General features: G+C 40.2%; 1 protein-coding gene across 6 annotated transcripts in view; it reads right to left on the reverse strand.

Moving 5' to 3' along the window:
- Positions 1-14794, reverse strand: part of HYDIN (HYDIN axonemal central pair apparatus protein) — a 389826-nt gene that overhangs the window by 247934 nt on the left and 127098 nt on the right. For 5 of the 6 annotated variants that reach the window (XM_038538390.1, XM_038538392.1, XM_038538391.1 and 2 more), the window contains one exon: positions 9418-9601. In XM_038538390.1, coding sequence (XP_038394318.1) covers positions 9418-9601 — 184 coding nt within the window. Of the gene's footprint in view, positions 1-9417; positions 9602-14794 lie in introns of those variants that run through there. The other variant, XM_038538394.1, reaches the window with a different exon arrangement.

The raw sequence follows: 14794 nt of genomic DNA on the forward strand, positions 1-14794 counted from the left end.
TAGGATTTTGGAATATATTTTTAATTTCCTGAACCCGCCTGCAATTATAAAAGGCCAGGCCTCACCTTTCTCACATTGTAAACAAAATGGCAGAAGATCTCTAAAAACACTACAACTGGTAATCAGGCTTAGATGAGGCCAGCATGACTTGGTGTTCCCATCTGGTGAACAAAGCAGGAGGCACTGTATGCTCATATGTTCAGGTACCTTGGAAGGTGACTGACTCACAGGGGGTTCTTTTGGATGATACAGTCAATATTAGTATGTTGCAGCTCTTGAGAAATGCACTGGAAGATCTTTATAAAGCTATCCTGGTTGGGTCGGGGTGCAGTCAGCTCAGAACAAGGTCAGTGAAAAACTATTTCAAAGCAGCTGTATAATGTGTGATGAATTCTATCATGTTCCACCAAAATGGAAAAAATCCTGACTACGTAAACAGATATTTTCAGTTGTGTTATCATATATAAGGAAAAATTTTAAAATTTCTCTTGAGGAAATAAAAAAATCTTTTTTTTTTTTTTTAGGGTTGCTGTTGTGGTTTGTTTTGTTTTGTTTTTTGAGAGAGAGAGAGAGAGGGAGAATGAGCAGTGGGGAAAGGCAAAGGGGGAGAGAGAGAGAAATAGAGAAGCAGACTCCCTTCTCAACACCCTCTCTTCCTGTCTTCTCAACAGGAAGTCTAATACGGGGCTCGATCCCAGGACCTGGAGATTGTGGCCTGAGCTGAAGGCAGAGGCCACCCAGAATGCCCCCCAAAATATCTTCTTAATAAAATTTCTATCAATCAATTAAAAAAAAGAAGCACTGATGAAAAACCACATCTGAGTCACCCCCTGAGATTGCTCTTCCAGAATCTGTCAGAGCAGTGAGAGAAATTACGGCTCCCCTCATAATCACTCAGGCCAAGCTGAAGTTGTCTTAAAGAGAAATAAGTGGGGGAGAAATGGAAGTTGATATATTAAAGGTAAACTTCCCTAATCATCCTTGAGAGAAGAGATTGAGTTGGCACATGACATATCAGGAGACTTTCTACTCCAATGTAATTCCTGGGACAAGACACTGATTTTAGTAATAGTTTTAGCAAAGTTTTTATTCTCAAAATAATGGCCAGTAAAGTTTCTAAGAGAGGGGTCTAAGATCTGGTCATCTGTCAGAGCAAGTTTCACTAAAGGTATGTCCTGTTTTCAGAGAGATACCCCAACCCACATGCACGGCAAATTCCACTGGGGTTTTCTAGGAGCTGAGGCAGTTGTGGGTGATGTTCATTCACATCCTTCTCTGCAGAGAAGAGATTAGTGTCTCTTTCAACACTGAAGGCTTTATTTATTAATTTATTAATTTATTAATTTATTTAATGAGCCATGAGGAGCTCTGCTGTTTCTAAGACTTCCTCCAGACCTCCCTCCACCTACAACGGTCCTCCAGTCCAATAGTGGATGTACCAGCACAACTGGAAGAGGTTTGCCTGAGTGCAAGGATGGGAGAGGATGAAGAATAATAAAGGGGGGGGGGGGCTGAAGGATGGAAAACTGTGCTGCCAGAAGAGCTGTGACTTGTCAAGGACAGTTTGCTCTCAGCAGATTCCTGTCCTCTTTTCTCCCTTCTGGTGTCCATTTCCGAGGAGTCAGCTCCCATATGTTTGCAATGTGACTCACGACTAATGGTACAAGAAGTGGAGGGGTTTGCAGTAAAAAGTTAGATCTTTCCTCTTTGGTAGCTATCTGGGCTTCCACCCAACCTGGTTCTGCTGAGCCTACATGCTATGCCGATTTGGGGAAAATAAAGCAAACTAAATTTGAGCTGTGCTTTCAGCCTGAATTGCTGAACCGCATGTTTTCTATGGGCTTAGATGACGACAAAGCATGGTTTACGATTACTTACATGGTAATAAAGAAATGATCAAGTTTCCCTCCCTTTTTGAGGCTTAGTTAAATTAAGCTAAAGCTTCCCTAGGGATATGGATGAAGTTTTCTTTGATGGAAAAGACATTTGCCAACAGAAGTAGAAATGTTTTCCCTGTTCCCTGATATCAGCAGTCAGTTAGGATCAGTTTGGGCAAATACCTTTTCATTCCCAGGCCTTTCTTTTTGAGAAAATATCAAGTGCTCAACATTCAGAAAATTGCTGCATCTTAAAAGTGCAACCTGAGCCAGTAGTACCAGAGTCCAGAAGCAAGGCTAGCACATCTGTGCTGTGATTTCTCAGAGGACTCCTGGACACCCATGGAAATTGAAAGCTTAATTCTCTTTTTGCCCTGTGATGTTCTTCTGCCTCGCGATTCTCAGATTTGTGGTTTTGTCTTTGAATCTCTCTCACTCATGGTACCCAAGAGACCTAAGCAGAGGATATAACATAATGAGTCTGTCAAAATTCTGTATAGCCAGAGTCCATCTAGTAAAATAGAATATTATATTTCTGAAAATACTCAATTCCACTTGCTTTTCTGGAAGGCACAAAACATGCATAATAGACTTAGTTTTGTCATTTTTTCCCCCAAAGTGGTGGAAAAAACTATACAGACGCAGATAGCCTGGGAAATAATCAGTATTCTATAGAACCCAGTAACTTCCCTACGGAAGGCATAAGTGGAAAATTTCAGGCTAATATTCTAAGACATTATCAAAAGAATTGACATGAGGAACTTGATATAAATAGTAGTATACACCACATGCACTAATGACTAGAATGACAATCATGGCTATCACTAGAATATCAATAAATTACCAAGTAAAGATTTAAAAAAAATCCTTCCAGCCTTCTATCCTGTATCTGCCCTGATGGTCACTCCGGGTCCTCATCTACCCCCCCCCCCCTTTTTTTTTTTTACCAGTGAACACCCTTCAGGTCTCTCAAAAGACAAATTACCACCTCTGCATTCTGAGGCCATATCAGTACCCAAGACATACTCCAGCATAACTCAAGGTTTGGATAACAAACTCTATGGCAATGTTATACAACAGGCATATTGAGAACAAAGTGAGGCAAGACAATGGAACTACCCAGTGGTCAAGTGGTGAACAGGTGGTAGAGGAGACTAGGAACTTGCAGTTCTAGAGTTTGGGTCAGCATTGAGTTAAACTACTTCTCACATGATCAAATTAATAAAATTTTACTAAATTCAAACTCATCACTACCTCTAGGCATTTAAGAGACAGCGACTGATTGGGATCTTAAAGCTACTTGTTTCAAATTATGGGAACAACATTCCCATAAAACATTCATTATGTGCGGAACACAGTAAGGGCTAAACTATCCTTGGTTTTAGGTGATGCATTGAAGAACCAAGATATTTAGATGTGTGTCAGAGAAAATAAGCATATAATTTCTTATTCTTTTTAAGATTTTATTTATTTATTCATGAGAGAATAAATAGAGAGAGAGGTAGAGACACAGGCAGAGGGAGAAGCAGACTCCATGCAGGGAGCCCCATGTGGTGGGACTCAATCCCGGGTCTCCAGGATCACATGTCTCCAGGATCATGTGGGGGAGCCGAAGGCAGTGCTAAACCACTGAGCCACCCAGGCTGCGGTCCTTTCTTATTTCTTTTCAGACTCTAAAGTAACAGGTATTTTTCAAGTTTACCTCATTTGAAGACAGTGTCCTTCCTTAGTGGATACAGAGGCTGAAGAGTCCATCAGAAAGCAAGGTGGTCTCTAAGCCCCTGCATCCACCTTTTATATTTATTTTTTTGGACAGGGTAACCATTAGCAATTGATTGTTAGATCAGAAGGTGACAACTGCTTGGTTTTAATCTTCCCTGATTCTACTGTGAACTCCACTTATATCAAGAAGCTAATTAAAAGGGATCACATCCTAATAAAAAAAAAATAATTGACGATGCATAGAAAGTAAATAGTGATGATGTGGCATAGCTGATCTAATACAGGAGTAAGATTCAGAAGAGTACTTCAGGAGAAAATGGTGATAAAGCTGCCAGAATAGGATAGAAAGACATGTAAGATACGCTGATGTGCTCTCAGCTGTGGTTCTCTTAGCCATCCTTCTCTGTGAATCTATAGCCTCTCCTCTCTCTGCAGGGACCCCAAAGGTGAGCATCTGGGGGCTGTCTAGGACTGTCCACAATTTTTCTAGTTTGCTCTGCTCTTACAATCTCCATCTTCTTTGCATGCCTTCAATGAAGATTTTTTTTTAAAGATTTTATTTATTTATTCACGAGAGACACACAGAGAGAGGCAGAGACACAGGCAGAGGGAGAAGCAGGCAGGACTTGATCCCAGGATGCAGGATCACAACCTGAGCTAAAGGCAGACACTCAAACACTAAGCCACCCAGGTGCCCTTAAAAAGAATATTCTTACACAAGAGATATTAATCCTAAAATCATAGACTGTGGAGCCAGACTGCTTGGGTCCAAATCTGACCTCTGCCAGTTACTAGGTCTGTGAATTTGAGCAAAGCTGCTTTAGCCTTCCTAGCCTTCAGTTTCTCCATCTGTAAAATAGGGGTGATAATAGTCACTTCCTCTTTTTAAGAGGATGAAATAAGTTAATATTTAAGTGATGTATCCAGAGCAGTGCCTGCCATGGTATACAGTTTGTAAATGCCAATTACTACTATAATGAATCCCTTTATGATAAAAACGATGCTCAAGTATTCAGCAGTCTCAAATTTAGACAAGAGGCAGAGGGAGAAGCAGGCTCCCCACAGGGAGCCCGATGCGAGACTCAATCCTGGGACTCTGGGATTACGCCCTGACCTGAAGGCAGACACACAACCACTGAGCCATGCAGGCATCCCAAGATTTCTATATAATACAAATCTTGCTTCCACTTCTGATTCTTCTCCTACATTATTTATTAGTAAAATTCCAAAACTTCCTGGACATCTATTATCATCTCAAATTCAACAGATTCAGAACCAGATTCATCATCATCAACTGACTTCCCTCCCTCCTTCCCTTTCCTTCCTTCTTTCCTTCCTTTCTCCCTCCCTCCCTCCTCTCTCCTTCCATCCTCCATTTATTGGCACTGCAGTAGACCTGGGGCATAGATAAGGCTAAGGCACTCCTTGACTTTAAGGAGCTCAGAGTTTGTTCCCAAATTGGAGAATCAAAATTTATGAGTCAAAAAGGATCTAAGTGTCCTACCTCAACATCCTAACTTTGTGTACAAGGTAACCAAAGCCAAGAGAGATCAAATGTCTTGTTTAAGGTAACATGTGCTATTGGCAAAGCCTGGAGTTAAACCCAAGATTCCTGATTTGATAATTTCCATCAAAAATGTCATAATTCTCCTAGCCACTCTAGTTCAGATCTGAGGAGACACGGGATTCCTTACCATGTCTTACCCTCAACAATGATTCAAAAGGCACTTTTATATCTTTCTTTTGAACATTTCTCACATTCCCCCATTTCCTTTGCTTTCCAACTACCAGCAGGCTGACCATCTAGGTTAGCATGACCTTCACACATTACCCTGAACTTGCCTGCAGAGATGTTCAGTCTCCCCGGTACTCGCGGCACTAGCACATGTCCCCTACCTGACCTGCACTACCCTCCCACCTCCAGTCCACCCTCCTCCAAATTGACCCACACATGGCTACCAAGATATTTCTAAAACACCTATACATGTCATGCTTCTGCTTCAATCCCTACAGTGAGGCTCCAATATACTGGACATGCTGTGTGGGAGAAGGGGTTGTGGTTATGGGGAAATACTGCTTGCACTCTATCCCCTGAAGAATCATTTCCTCTTGAACTAGTATTTCCCAAACTTATTTGACCACAGAACTTCCTTATTCCAAAGAACACACATTATCACCCCTCAGATCCAGTATTTGCAGAAACACATGTGGGAAGCAGTAGCCTACAGGCTAGAGTTCAACAGATTGGCCATGCAGGCCAGACTTCCTCTCTTCTCCTTCCCATCCTTCCATGACTGCTTGCTCCAGCAAAACTGGTTCATTCATTGCTATTGAATACTGTATATTCACAATTTCTCGAACTGGAGGTATTCTTCTTCCTTTCCACTTACCCTTCCTCCAAAATTCAGTTCAGGTCTCACCTCTTTATAAATCCCTTCCCAATTCTCTCATCCAAAACTACTGTAGCATTTATTTACTTGTACTAGAAAACCAAAATCTCAACAGTAGAAAATATGCATAGCTCACATTTCTATCAAGAAGCTAATGAAATGGCAAAATTTTGCCTATCAAATAACTTCAAATTAATTTATAAGGTAAGATTATATTCCATTCACAAGAAACACATTTCTATAAAACTATCAGGATCTTGAAGGAGGGGGAATAAAAGGAGATTTAACATCAATAAATAATTCACTATTACTGACACTGAGTTTGGCTGTTCTGACCAGAATAACTTTAGGAACATACTAGCTAAGTTCAATGCCTTCATTTTCATTTTGCAAAATTGTCAAGAACCAGCTAATGAATACTATCATGAGAAAAAAGTGAACAGTGCACAGAAAAAAACAAAATCATTACAGATGCCATAAATACCACTTATACTCTGAATATTATCCCCTTCCTGTTTCCAGTGACTTTTCACAGGATACAAACAAAATTAGTCTCATTATTTAAAAGATACCATTCTATATATCCTTATTTTAAAAATCTTTTCTTTCTAATGGTGAGAATATGCCTTGTGATAATAACACACAGTTTAGCTCCTATCTAAAATTCAAAAGCAAACATATTAAATGTCCATTTTAATACATATGTATCACTACAATCTCCATAAGAAGCTTCAAGTTATGGAAGAACTCATGAAGAGAAGGAGAGCTGAGGTAACCCTAGTCTACTTCCTCAATTGAAAATATACCAAAAATCACCTGTGGGCCTCCCACCTCCTCCTGGCCACCAATGTTTACCATTCTAGAGCCATTCATTCCCAAAAGGCTATAACAAACAGGACAGTAGTTATCGGCCTGGATCTACAATACTAGCCGGGATGAATCTTGGACTGCCGATACTCTGGACCTTACCAGTGTGTCTAACATTACCATGACTGATTGCTCCTTCTTGTCTCTGTCCAGCTCAGCCTTTGCTTGCTTAGACTTATAATGCCTTCCTAATGTTTTTTAACATCTTCTGGTTTGACCTATTATCACAGGGACCTGTCCTGTATTTCCAAGACTATATGTTCATCTTGTTTTAACCTCTTGCTGGTCTAGCCCATCATACCTGAAGATTCCTTTGCTCAGCTGTGCCCTGGACAGTCTTCTGAGGTGAGAGGAGATTTAGCCTCAAGCCATACATCCCAGATGAGATCTTTACTTCAAACAAACTGGTCCATTCATGGAGCCTTGAATTATCCCTGCCATACACATTCCCCATTTTGTTTTTCCAAAGCCTTGTCCTGTAAGACCTAGTTCAAGGCTCTGCTCCCAAGAAACCTTCCCTAATTTGGCTTATGGTAATCACCTCAACCTCTGAGCTAGCATACAGACTGTCTTCACCAGAGATTCATACAGCAGGTCTGCAAAACAATAGTCCCAAAGCATGTCTCCAAGGAGAAGGCTCTCTCTTGGAAATTATGATGTACATTATCATATTGAAAACTTAGGCTCTCTCTTGGAAATTATGATGTACATTATCATATTGAAAACTTAGACATCTTACAGCAAAGAAACTTTTCAAACAATATTGAACCCCCTGTTTCTTTTTCTTTCTTTTTTTTTTCTCTTTTTTTTTATTTTTTTTTCTTTTTTTTTTTTTCTTTTTCTTTTTTAAGATTTATTCATGAGAGACATAGAAAGAGAGGCAGAGACATAGGCAGAGGGAGAGCAGGCTCCAGGACCCTGGGACCATAACCTGAGCCAAAGGCAGACACTCAACCACTGAGCTACCCAGGTGCTCCTGAATACCCTATTTCTGAAACTCATTTAGCTATGGAATCCCTTTTCTATCTTCCAACCTCCAAAAACAATTTGGAAGGGGTGCATGGGTGGCTCAGTCAGTTGGGCACCCGACTCTTGATTTCAGCTCAGGTCATGATCTCAGGGTCATGGGATCAAGTCCCACATGAGGCTCCATGCTCAGTGCAGAGTCTGTTTGATCCCCTTCTCCCTCCCCACTGCTTGTACTCTATCTCTCTCAATCTGTAGATTGAATAAGTGAATAAAATCTTTAAAAAACAACAATTTGGAAGTGCAGACATTAAGAAAAAAATGCACCCACAAGCCAGTGACATTTCCCACTAGTGATCCTGCATTCTAATGTGTCCATGTGCCATATCTTCTCTCCAAATGGTTTTAATAGTAACAATCCAACAGCTCTGATTAGCTTTGGGCTTTCTCAACTTTTATTTTTAGCAAGAAAGAAAGAAAGCGTGCATGAGCAGAGAGGGAGGGGCAAAAGGAGAGGGAGAAAGAGAATCTTAAACAGGCTTTATGCCCAGTGTGGAGCCCAATGCAGAGCCCAACACAAGGCTTGATGCAGGGCTGGATCTCACAATTGTGAGATCATGATCTGAGACAAAATCAAGAGTCAGACACCTAACTGACTGAGCCACCCAAGTACCTCAAGGCTTTTTCAACTTCTACTGCTATTTTTACTCTTATATCCCTGTATGCTTGATAGGTATAAGGTCATGCACAGTGCCTAGCACATAGTAAATATAGAAGATTCTAGCCACTTTCATTCTGAAGCAGTAGGGAATGTGGTCAAGAGCTAGGTCTGTGAAATTAGACCCACCCTGTTCTAAGTCTGGCTCCGCCCTTACCAGTGAGGTTGAGGACTATGTCTCTTTTGTTCACTCATGTCTTGTACAACACATAGTGCCTACTACAGGACATAGAGTTAATAAGTATTTATTGAGTTAATTAAGGACAAAGGAATTCTCAACTCGAGTTATTTTGCCCACCAGGGGGACATTTGTGATGGCTGGAGACAGTTTGGGCTGTCACAATTAGCATCTGTTGGGTAAAGGTCAGAGAGGCTATTAAACATCCTACAATGTACAGGACAAGGAATTATCTAGCTCCAAAGGTCAACAGTGCAGAGGCTGAGAAAACCTGCCCCAGAGTCAGATTGGTCAGGGATACATTTCTAAATATGGACCCTGCTTGGCTCGGAGCAAGTTACTGAATTTTTCTAAGTCATAATTTCCTCATCTATAGCATGCAGAACTGATAATATCTTATAAGGTTTTTTTTTTTTTTATCTTATGAGGTTGTTGTAAGATAACATAAACACAAATGAGATAAGTTGAGTAATGCACATGAGATGTTTAACACAGCAATTGCTGGGTAGAGAAAGTAAGATCTTTGAGCATTCTTACCATTAGCCTTCATTCACTGTCTCATAATGATATGAGGCTTTCAGCTTAAATCTTTATGTTCTCAGAATTCACTATCAATCCCAGAGTGAGTACTTTAATCAAAATAAGCCCTGCACCCCCACTTATGTTTACTGTATAATCAGATTTTATTTCCATGCTCACCAGGGGCTCAATGGTGAAAATGTTACTCAAGAAGAGCATGCTGTCTGCCTGAACCAGCCTCCTCTGATTCTCAAAGGTGCGGGAGAGAATGGAAAGACGTTCTCGGAGTGAAGGATCAATAATGCACTCTTCAAGAAACTCATCAGTCTCATTCTTTTCCTCTTTGCTCAGATCATCACAGACCCTGAAGAAAATACAGCAAATGTGAGACTCATTTTGGTACTCCCATGAATATTGTAAAGGGCTCCCCTCCAGTCCATCTGCCTGGAAATGGTCTCACCCTTCACCCTGGGGTGGTCCCTTTGTGCCCTATGTCGGTAACATACTGAGCTAAGTGACCTTGGACTTTAACCTCTCAGGACAGTTTGCTCATCATTATTCACTTGCTCTAACAAGCCCTCCTGGGCTTCCTGTTCTACTCAATGACCATTTGTTTACTCCTGAGCCGTTATGTATATTTAGTCAAATATTTTCTTTCAGATAATTATGTTTCCCAGACTGCTTTTTATATATTTAATATCTACCCTGCCTTTCACATGTGAAAAATTATTTTATTTCTTTTTAAACTTGCTTAGCTGTTAGTTACCTAGAGAACAGGCTCTGAAAGCAGCAAGGACTAGACTTGGATATTGATTTCTGCTACCATTTACTAGCTCTATGACTTTGGAGGTTACTGAATTCCTCCCAGCCTCAATGCCTTCATCTACACAATAGAGGTAATAGGAGCTCCTCCATCATAAAGATGTGTTGAGGATAAAACATCATCAAGGACCTGGTACAGTTCCTGGGACAGAACAGGTACTCAATAAATACCATTTTCTCCCCAGGGTCAACCATAGGCAACTACCAAGCTGTAAAGCTTATAAAATGCTCAAATCACACTTAAAGACACCTCCTTTTTTCTCTCCTTCTAGCTTTTAATATCATGATAAGTCAAAAAAGCAGCCTTCCCCCAACCCTCTCCTCATTGTCCTCACAAAACTGTGTTCACACTACTCCTAGTACGTGTTAGTTACTTCATCTGCACTTCGAAGACTAGATTTTATCTCTTTCCAGGACATAGAACCATTTTCCCAGCATCTTGCTGGTATTGCCAATGGAGTGCTCAGTAAGAACATGAGTCACTGAATTCCTGTCTCAGCCCCAACTACTTTCTAAACGACTTCAAGCAGACTGTATGTTCAGCAATGCCAAACAGCTCTTTTTAATAACTTTAGTATGCAGGGTCCCTTGGTCACAGAGCACAAAGAAGTCAAAGAAATGGGTTCAATGTGTTCTGGTCCCATGAAGAAAGCACCCTGTGCTTCCTTTCCATGGCTAGCTGGAAAGCAGTGCCCAAGGTAACCAGAACAGCAGTCCTTCTACACTGCTGGGCAGAGCTGGACAAATTAAAGAGAAATCAGTCCACAGAAAGAAAGGAAGTCACTTACTCCTGTGAGTGGATTTTATACCTACTTTTGGGAAAATATCCTGAAGAAACAGTCATGGATGTGAACAGTAACATAGCCAGAAAGATGTTTATCAAAGTGCTAGCAATAATACTAACAGATGTGGGTAAATTTGATAGGAGAGATCAAAGGATTGGTTAAACACATAATAGGAATCACAAACATTACATTTCTCTAGGGGGTTATAGTGTGGAAATAATACATCTTATATGGACCAAGGATGATAATGCTGCATGAACTGATGAGCATGATTTTACTCAAATCTTACAAGAAAAAACAAAAGAGAATAAAACAAAAATTCCCAAAAGGTCTTCTCCTACATTGCTATGACTTACGAGTCACTCACAGCCACATGATGTGAAGCGGGTCATAATGTATCATCCTCTTTGCCCTCTGATTAGAGAACTGGGCTGTGGCTGAGTCTAAGAAGGGAAAGTGAAACACTTTGAACTGAACTGTGAACTGAACTGAGTCCAGCAAGACTTCTATAAACCTCAGTCGATTGTTTGGCCATCTAGTCCTCCTGATACCTATTGTCTCCTATGTTCAGAGGTGCTTCTGTTTTACAGAGGAGGAAACCTCTCATCAGAGAACATAACAACACACTAGCCTTTTCTCTCAGTAAAACCATGGATTTAAGTCATTTTATAAATGGTCAGGCAACAAATACAGTCCAGCCTATGGACTACAATGAATGGGAAAGCCTTGTGTCTCAGTAATGAAACAGTAATGCTCCCTCATAATGAGGTGCTAGAGACCCTGTTCCTTGCAGCACCCCCAAGAAGTGTAACTGGATGCTGAGGAGATTAAAAACTAAAAGCTTTGGCTTTCCAGAAAGAAATACTCTCATGTACACACTTGGCATGGAAAAGATGAAGTCATCCATCTTCAAATGGACCGTGTGAACCTGGACATCGAGCAACTTTGTAATGACTATTATAAACTGAAGACTAGGTCCTCCTTCCTGTTTACCAAGTACCACTCAAGTCTTCAGATTCCTCAGTGACCTTAGGGAAGAGATGAGGCCCCCAAACACAAGTAAGATTAAATTTATTATTAGCCAGGTGGTAAGCTCAAAGCCCAAATGAAATTGATCTATCCAGAGAAACATGTCCTTTCCTGCACCTGAATGTTGTGAAATAAATCCATGCTGACAACCTTGTGGAGGTTCCATTGAGGATTCTGAGAGTTCTTGTATAAAACAAATCTAGAATTAGAGCCAAATGCTACTGAAACAATGGCCATGACTTTCATGGAGAAATGGGGAGCAAAAATCCTCAAGAGCCCATGCCAAGTCTCTGAATCTAATAAATTGTGATAAGAATGAGTATGAAAGAATCTTGTAGGATGTTTTATAATCCCTTAGGACAAGAGAGAGGAAGTAGAGAGAGATGAATGCAGCTTCTATTTCTGAAGAGATTAATTTCTCTGCAAGTCCCAGAAAAAAAGTCAACAAAGAAAAAGACCCAAAAGATAATTTTTTTAAAGCTCCCTATATCTCATTCTGAAGGCTTTTAAAAAATGAAAAAATAAAAACAAAATTTTTCAAAGCCCAAAACTTCTTCTCAGGGGGAGTAACATCTTCATTGTCAGAGTCTAGAGCCTGGGATTAGCCTAAGGTTCTCAAATATGAACATATGTCCTAATGTTGGTACCAACATGTTTTGGTTTGGTAGGTAAAGAGGAAGTCATCCTTCTTGGAATGGAAATAATAATTGCCAGAAAGGAATAGGATTTCCTATTTTTGATTAGGGCTAGAATTCCTCCACAGGGAGAATAGATACCCAAGCCTTGACCCAAGTCACATCATAAAGAGGCTAGAGGAATGAGGTGACTGCGTGGCACAGTCAGTTCAGTGTCTGACTCTTAGTTTCAGCTCAGGTCATGATCTTGGGGTCCTGAGATTGAACTTCAAGTCGGACTCTGCTCTCAGTGTGGAGTCTGCCTGAGACTCTTTTCTCCCTCTCCCTCTGCCTCCCTACTCATTCTCTCTCTTTCTTTAAATAAATAAATAAATAAATAAATAAATAAATAAATAAATAAATAAATAAATAAATCTATCTTTAAGAAAAAAATAAGATTCTGATGGCCAGAAACCACAATGACTAGAATAGGGTCTTGAGGGTATCCATTAAAGTGATTAGCATTTTCAACATGCTCATTGAGCAACTTTTAGATCCTGTAAGATGAATGCCTTAGGACTACCTTTAAGCCATATTATAACTGGACAGCAGTGGGCAGACTCTTGAGTATCACCTAAAAATCTTCACTGAAGTCTTTTATTTTTATTTTTAATTTTTAAAGATTTATTTGTTCATGAGACACAGAGAGAGAGGCAGAGACATAGGCAGAGGGAGAAGCAGGCTCCATTCAGGGAGCCCAGTGTGGGACCCAATCCCGGATCCCAGGATCATGCCCTGATCCAAAGGCAGATGCTCAACTGCTGAGCCACCCAGGTGTCCCTACACTGAAGTTTTAAATTTTAGGTCCTTGGGGAGCTGAAAATGGAAACTTTTCCTCTCAAAGTGTACATGAGCCCATTTAGAACAGATCCTCTCTGCTCCAAGTTGAAGACCAAACTAAATGTTCAGGAAAGAGCAAACCTGTCTGTATTTGTCTTGCTTTTCAAGAGAATGGGCATTCCATGGTTAGTTATGTCCAGGACAAAAATTCATGACTAATAACATGAACTTCAATTTTAAAAATACATTAAAAAAGGGAAAGTTATGGCATGCTTGGGGATATATCAAGGAACAAGAAAGGCATAAGACGGAAAAGATATCCTCACCAAACAAGAAACTGGGCATAAATGGCCTATTTACCCTCTAACTCTATTTCCCCTCTTGCCCTGACCATCTGACCCTAGGAAAGGGGCAAGGAGAAGGTAAAGAACAGCATATTCAATAACCTCTTCACTTAAATCAACCAATACAGTTTGGAGAAACAGGAGTTGTGTTGCCATGTGTCACCAAAAGTGAAAATGGACGTATTCTTATTTGGTCATCTGAAGCCACTTTTCAAGTTCATTGTTTAATGGAGGAGCATCAATGATCAAAGTAGGCTTCCAATCACCATTATGAAAACGCTATTCCACATTATTCCTTTGCTACAAAAAATTTGCTAGAGGAACTAATAGAGCAAGAAAGATAGCAAAAGAAGGACAACACAAGAGAAAAGGAAGAATAAGCCTCAGGATGATATGAAAGAGATAAGGGGTATGAATACTGAGGGTAGTAAAGTAAAGGAAAAAAAGAAAGAATGTCCATTCATGCATAGTTAAAAATATATTCTCTATTCCTGGAACTCTGATAATAATTGGTTTAAGTTTTTCTTGAGTTTCACTGTTGAAATTGACTTCCTTAAACACTTTTTGGACATTGGCGTGGCATCAGTCATGTCTTATACATGTAGTCAAACGCACATAGCTGAAGGTAAAGCTGGCTTTCCTACTGATAGTGTATACCCATTCTCCCTAAAAGATTATGCCCACAGGCCAAGCAGGATATTGAAACACTATTTACTAGAGTTTCTTCATTTGTACCTGCTTTCCCATTTTATCTTTAAGCATGCCTGGACCATTTTGATTGTTGGTACACTCACGAAAGAGGGAATCAGGATAAATGAAGGAGTAGATGAGCAGTTTCCTCTTGCCTTTTTGAACCACTGGTATTTCTATACTATGAGGCAAACTGAAGTTTTTAGGCAGGAAAGACTTTTCTTTTCCCACTTTTTAAAGATGGCACAGTGGTAATCCAGTGATTAAAGCTCATTGTCTGAATGATAAAGCTTCTGGTCCACTGTGTCCTGCCATTGTCACAGCTCCTTCTGATTCAATTAGGGACAGCACACTGGGGGATTTCTGCCTGGTTTCCATGGACCTAAGATTTTTATTTTTATCACATACTAACTTGGTTTTAAACAAAGCTTTG

The sequence above is a fragment of the Canis lupus genome, chromosome 5, assembly GCF_011100685.1.
Source record: "Canis lupus familiaris isolate Mischka breed German Shepherd chromosome 5, alternate assembly UU_Cfam_GSD_1.0, whole genome shotgun sequence".
In the NCBI taxonomy this organism is placed as follows: domain Eukaryota; kingdom Metazoa; phylum Chordata; class Mammalia; order Carnivora; family Canidae; genus Canis; species Canis lupus.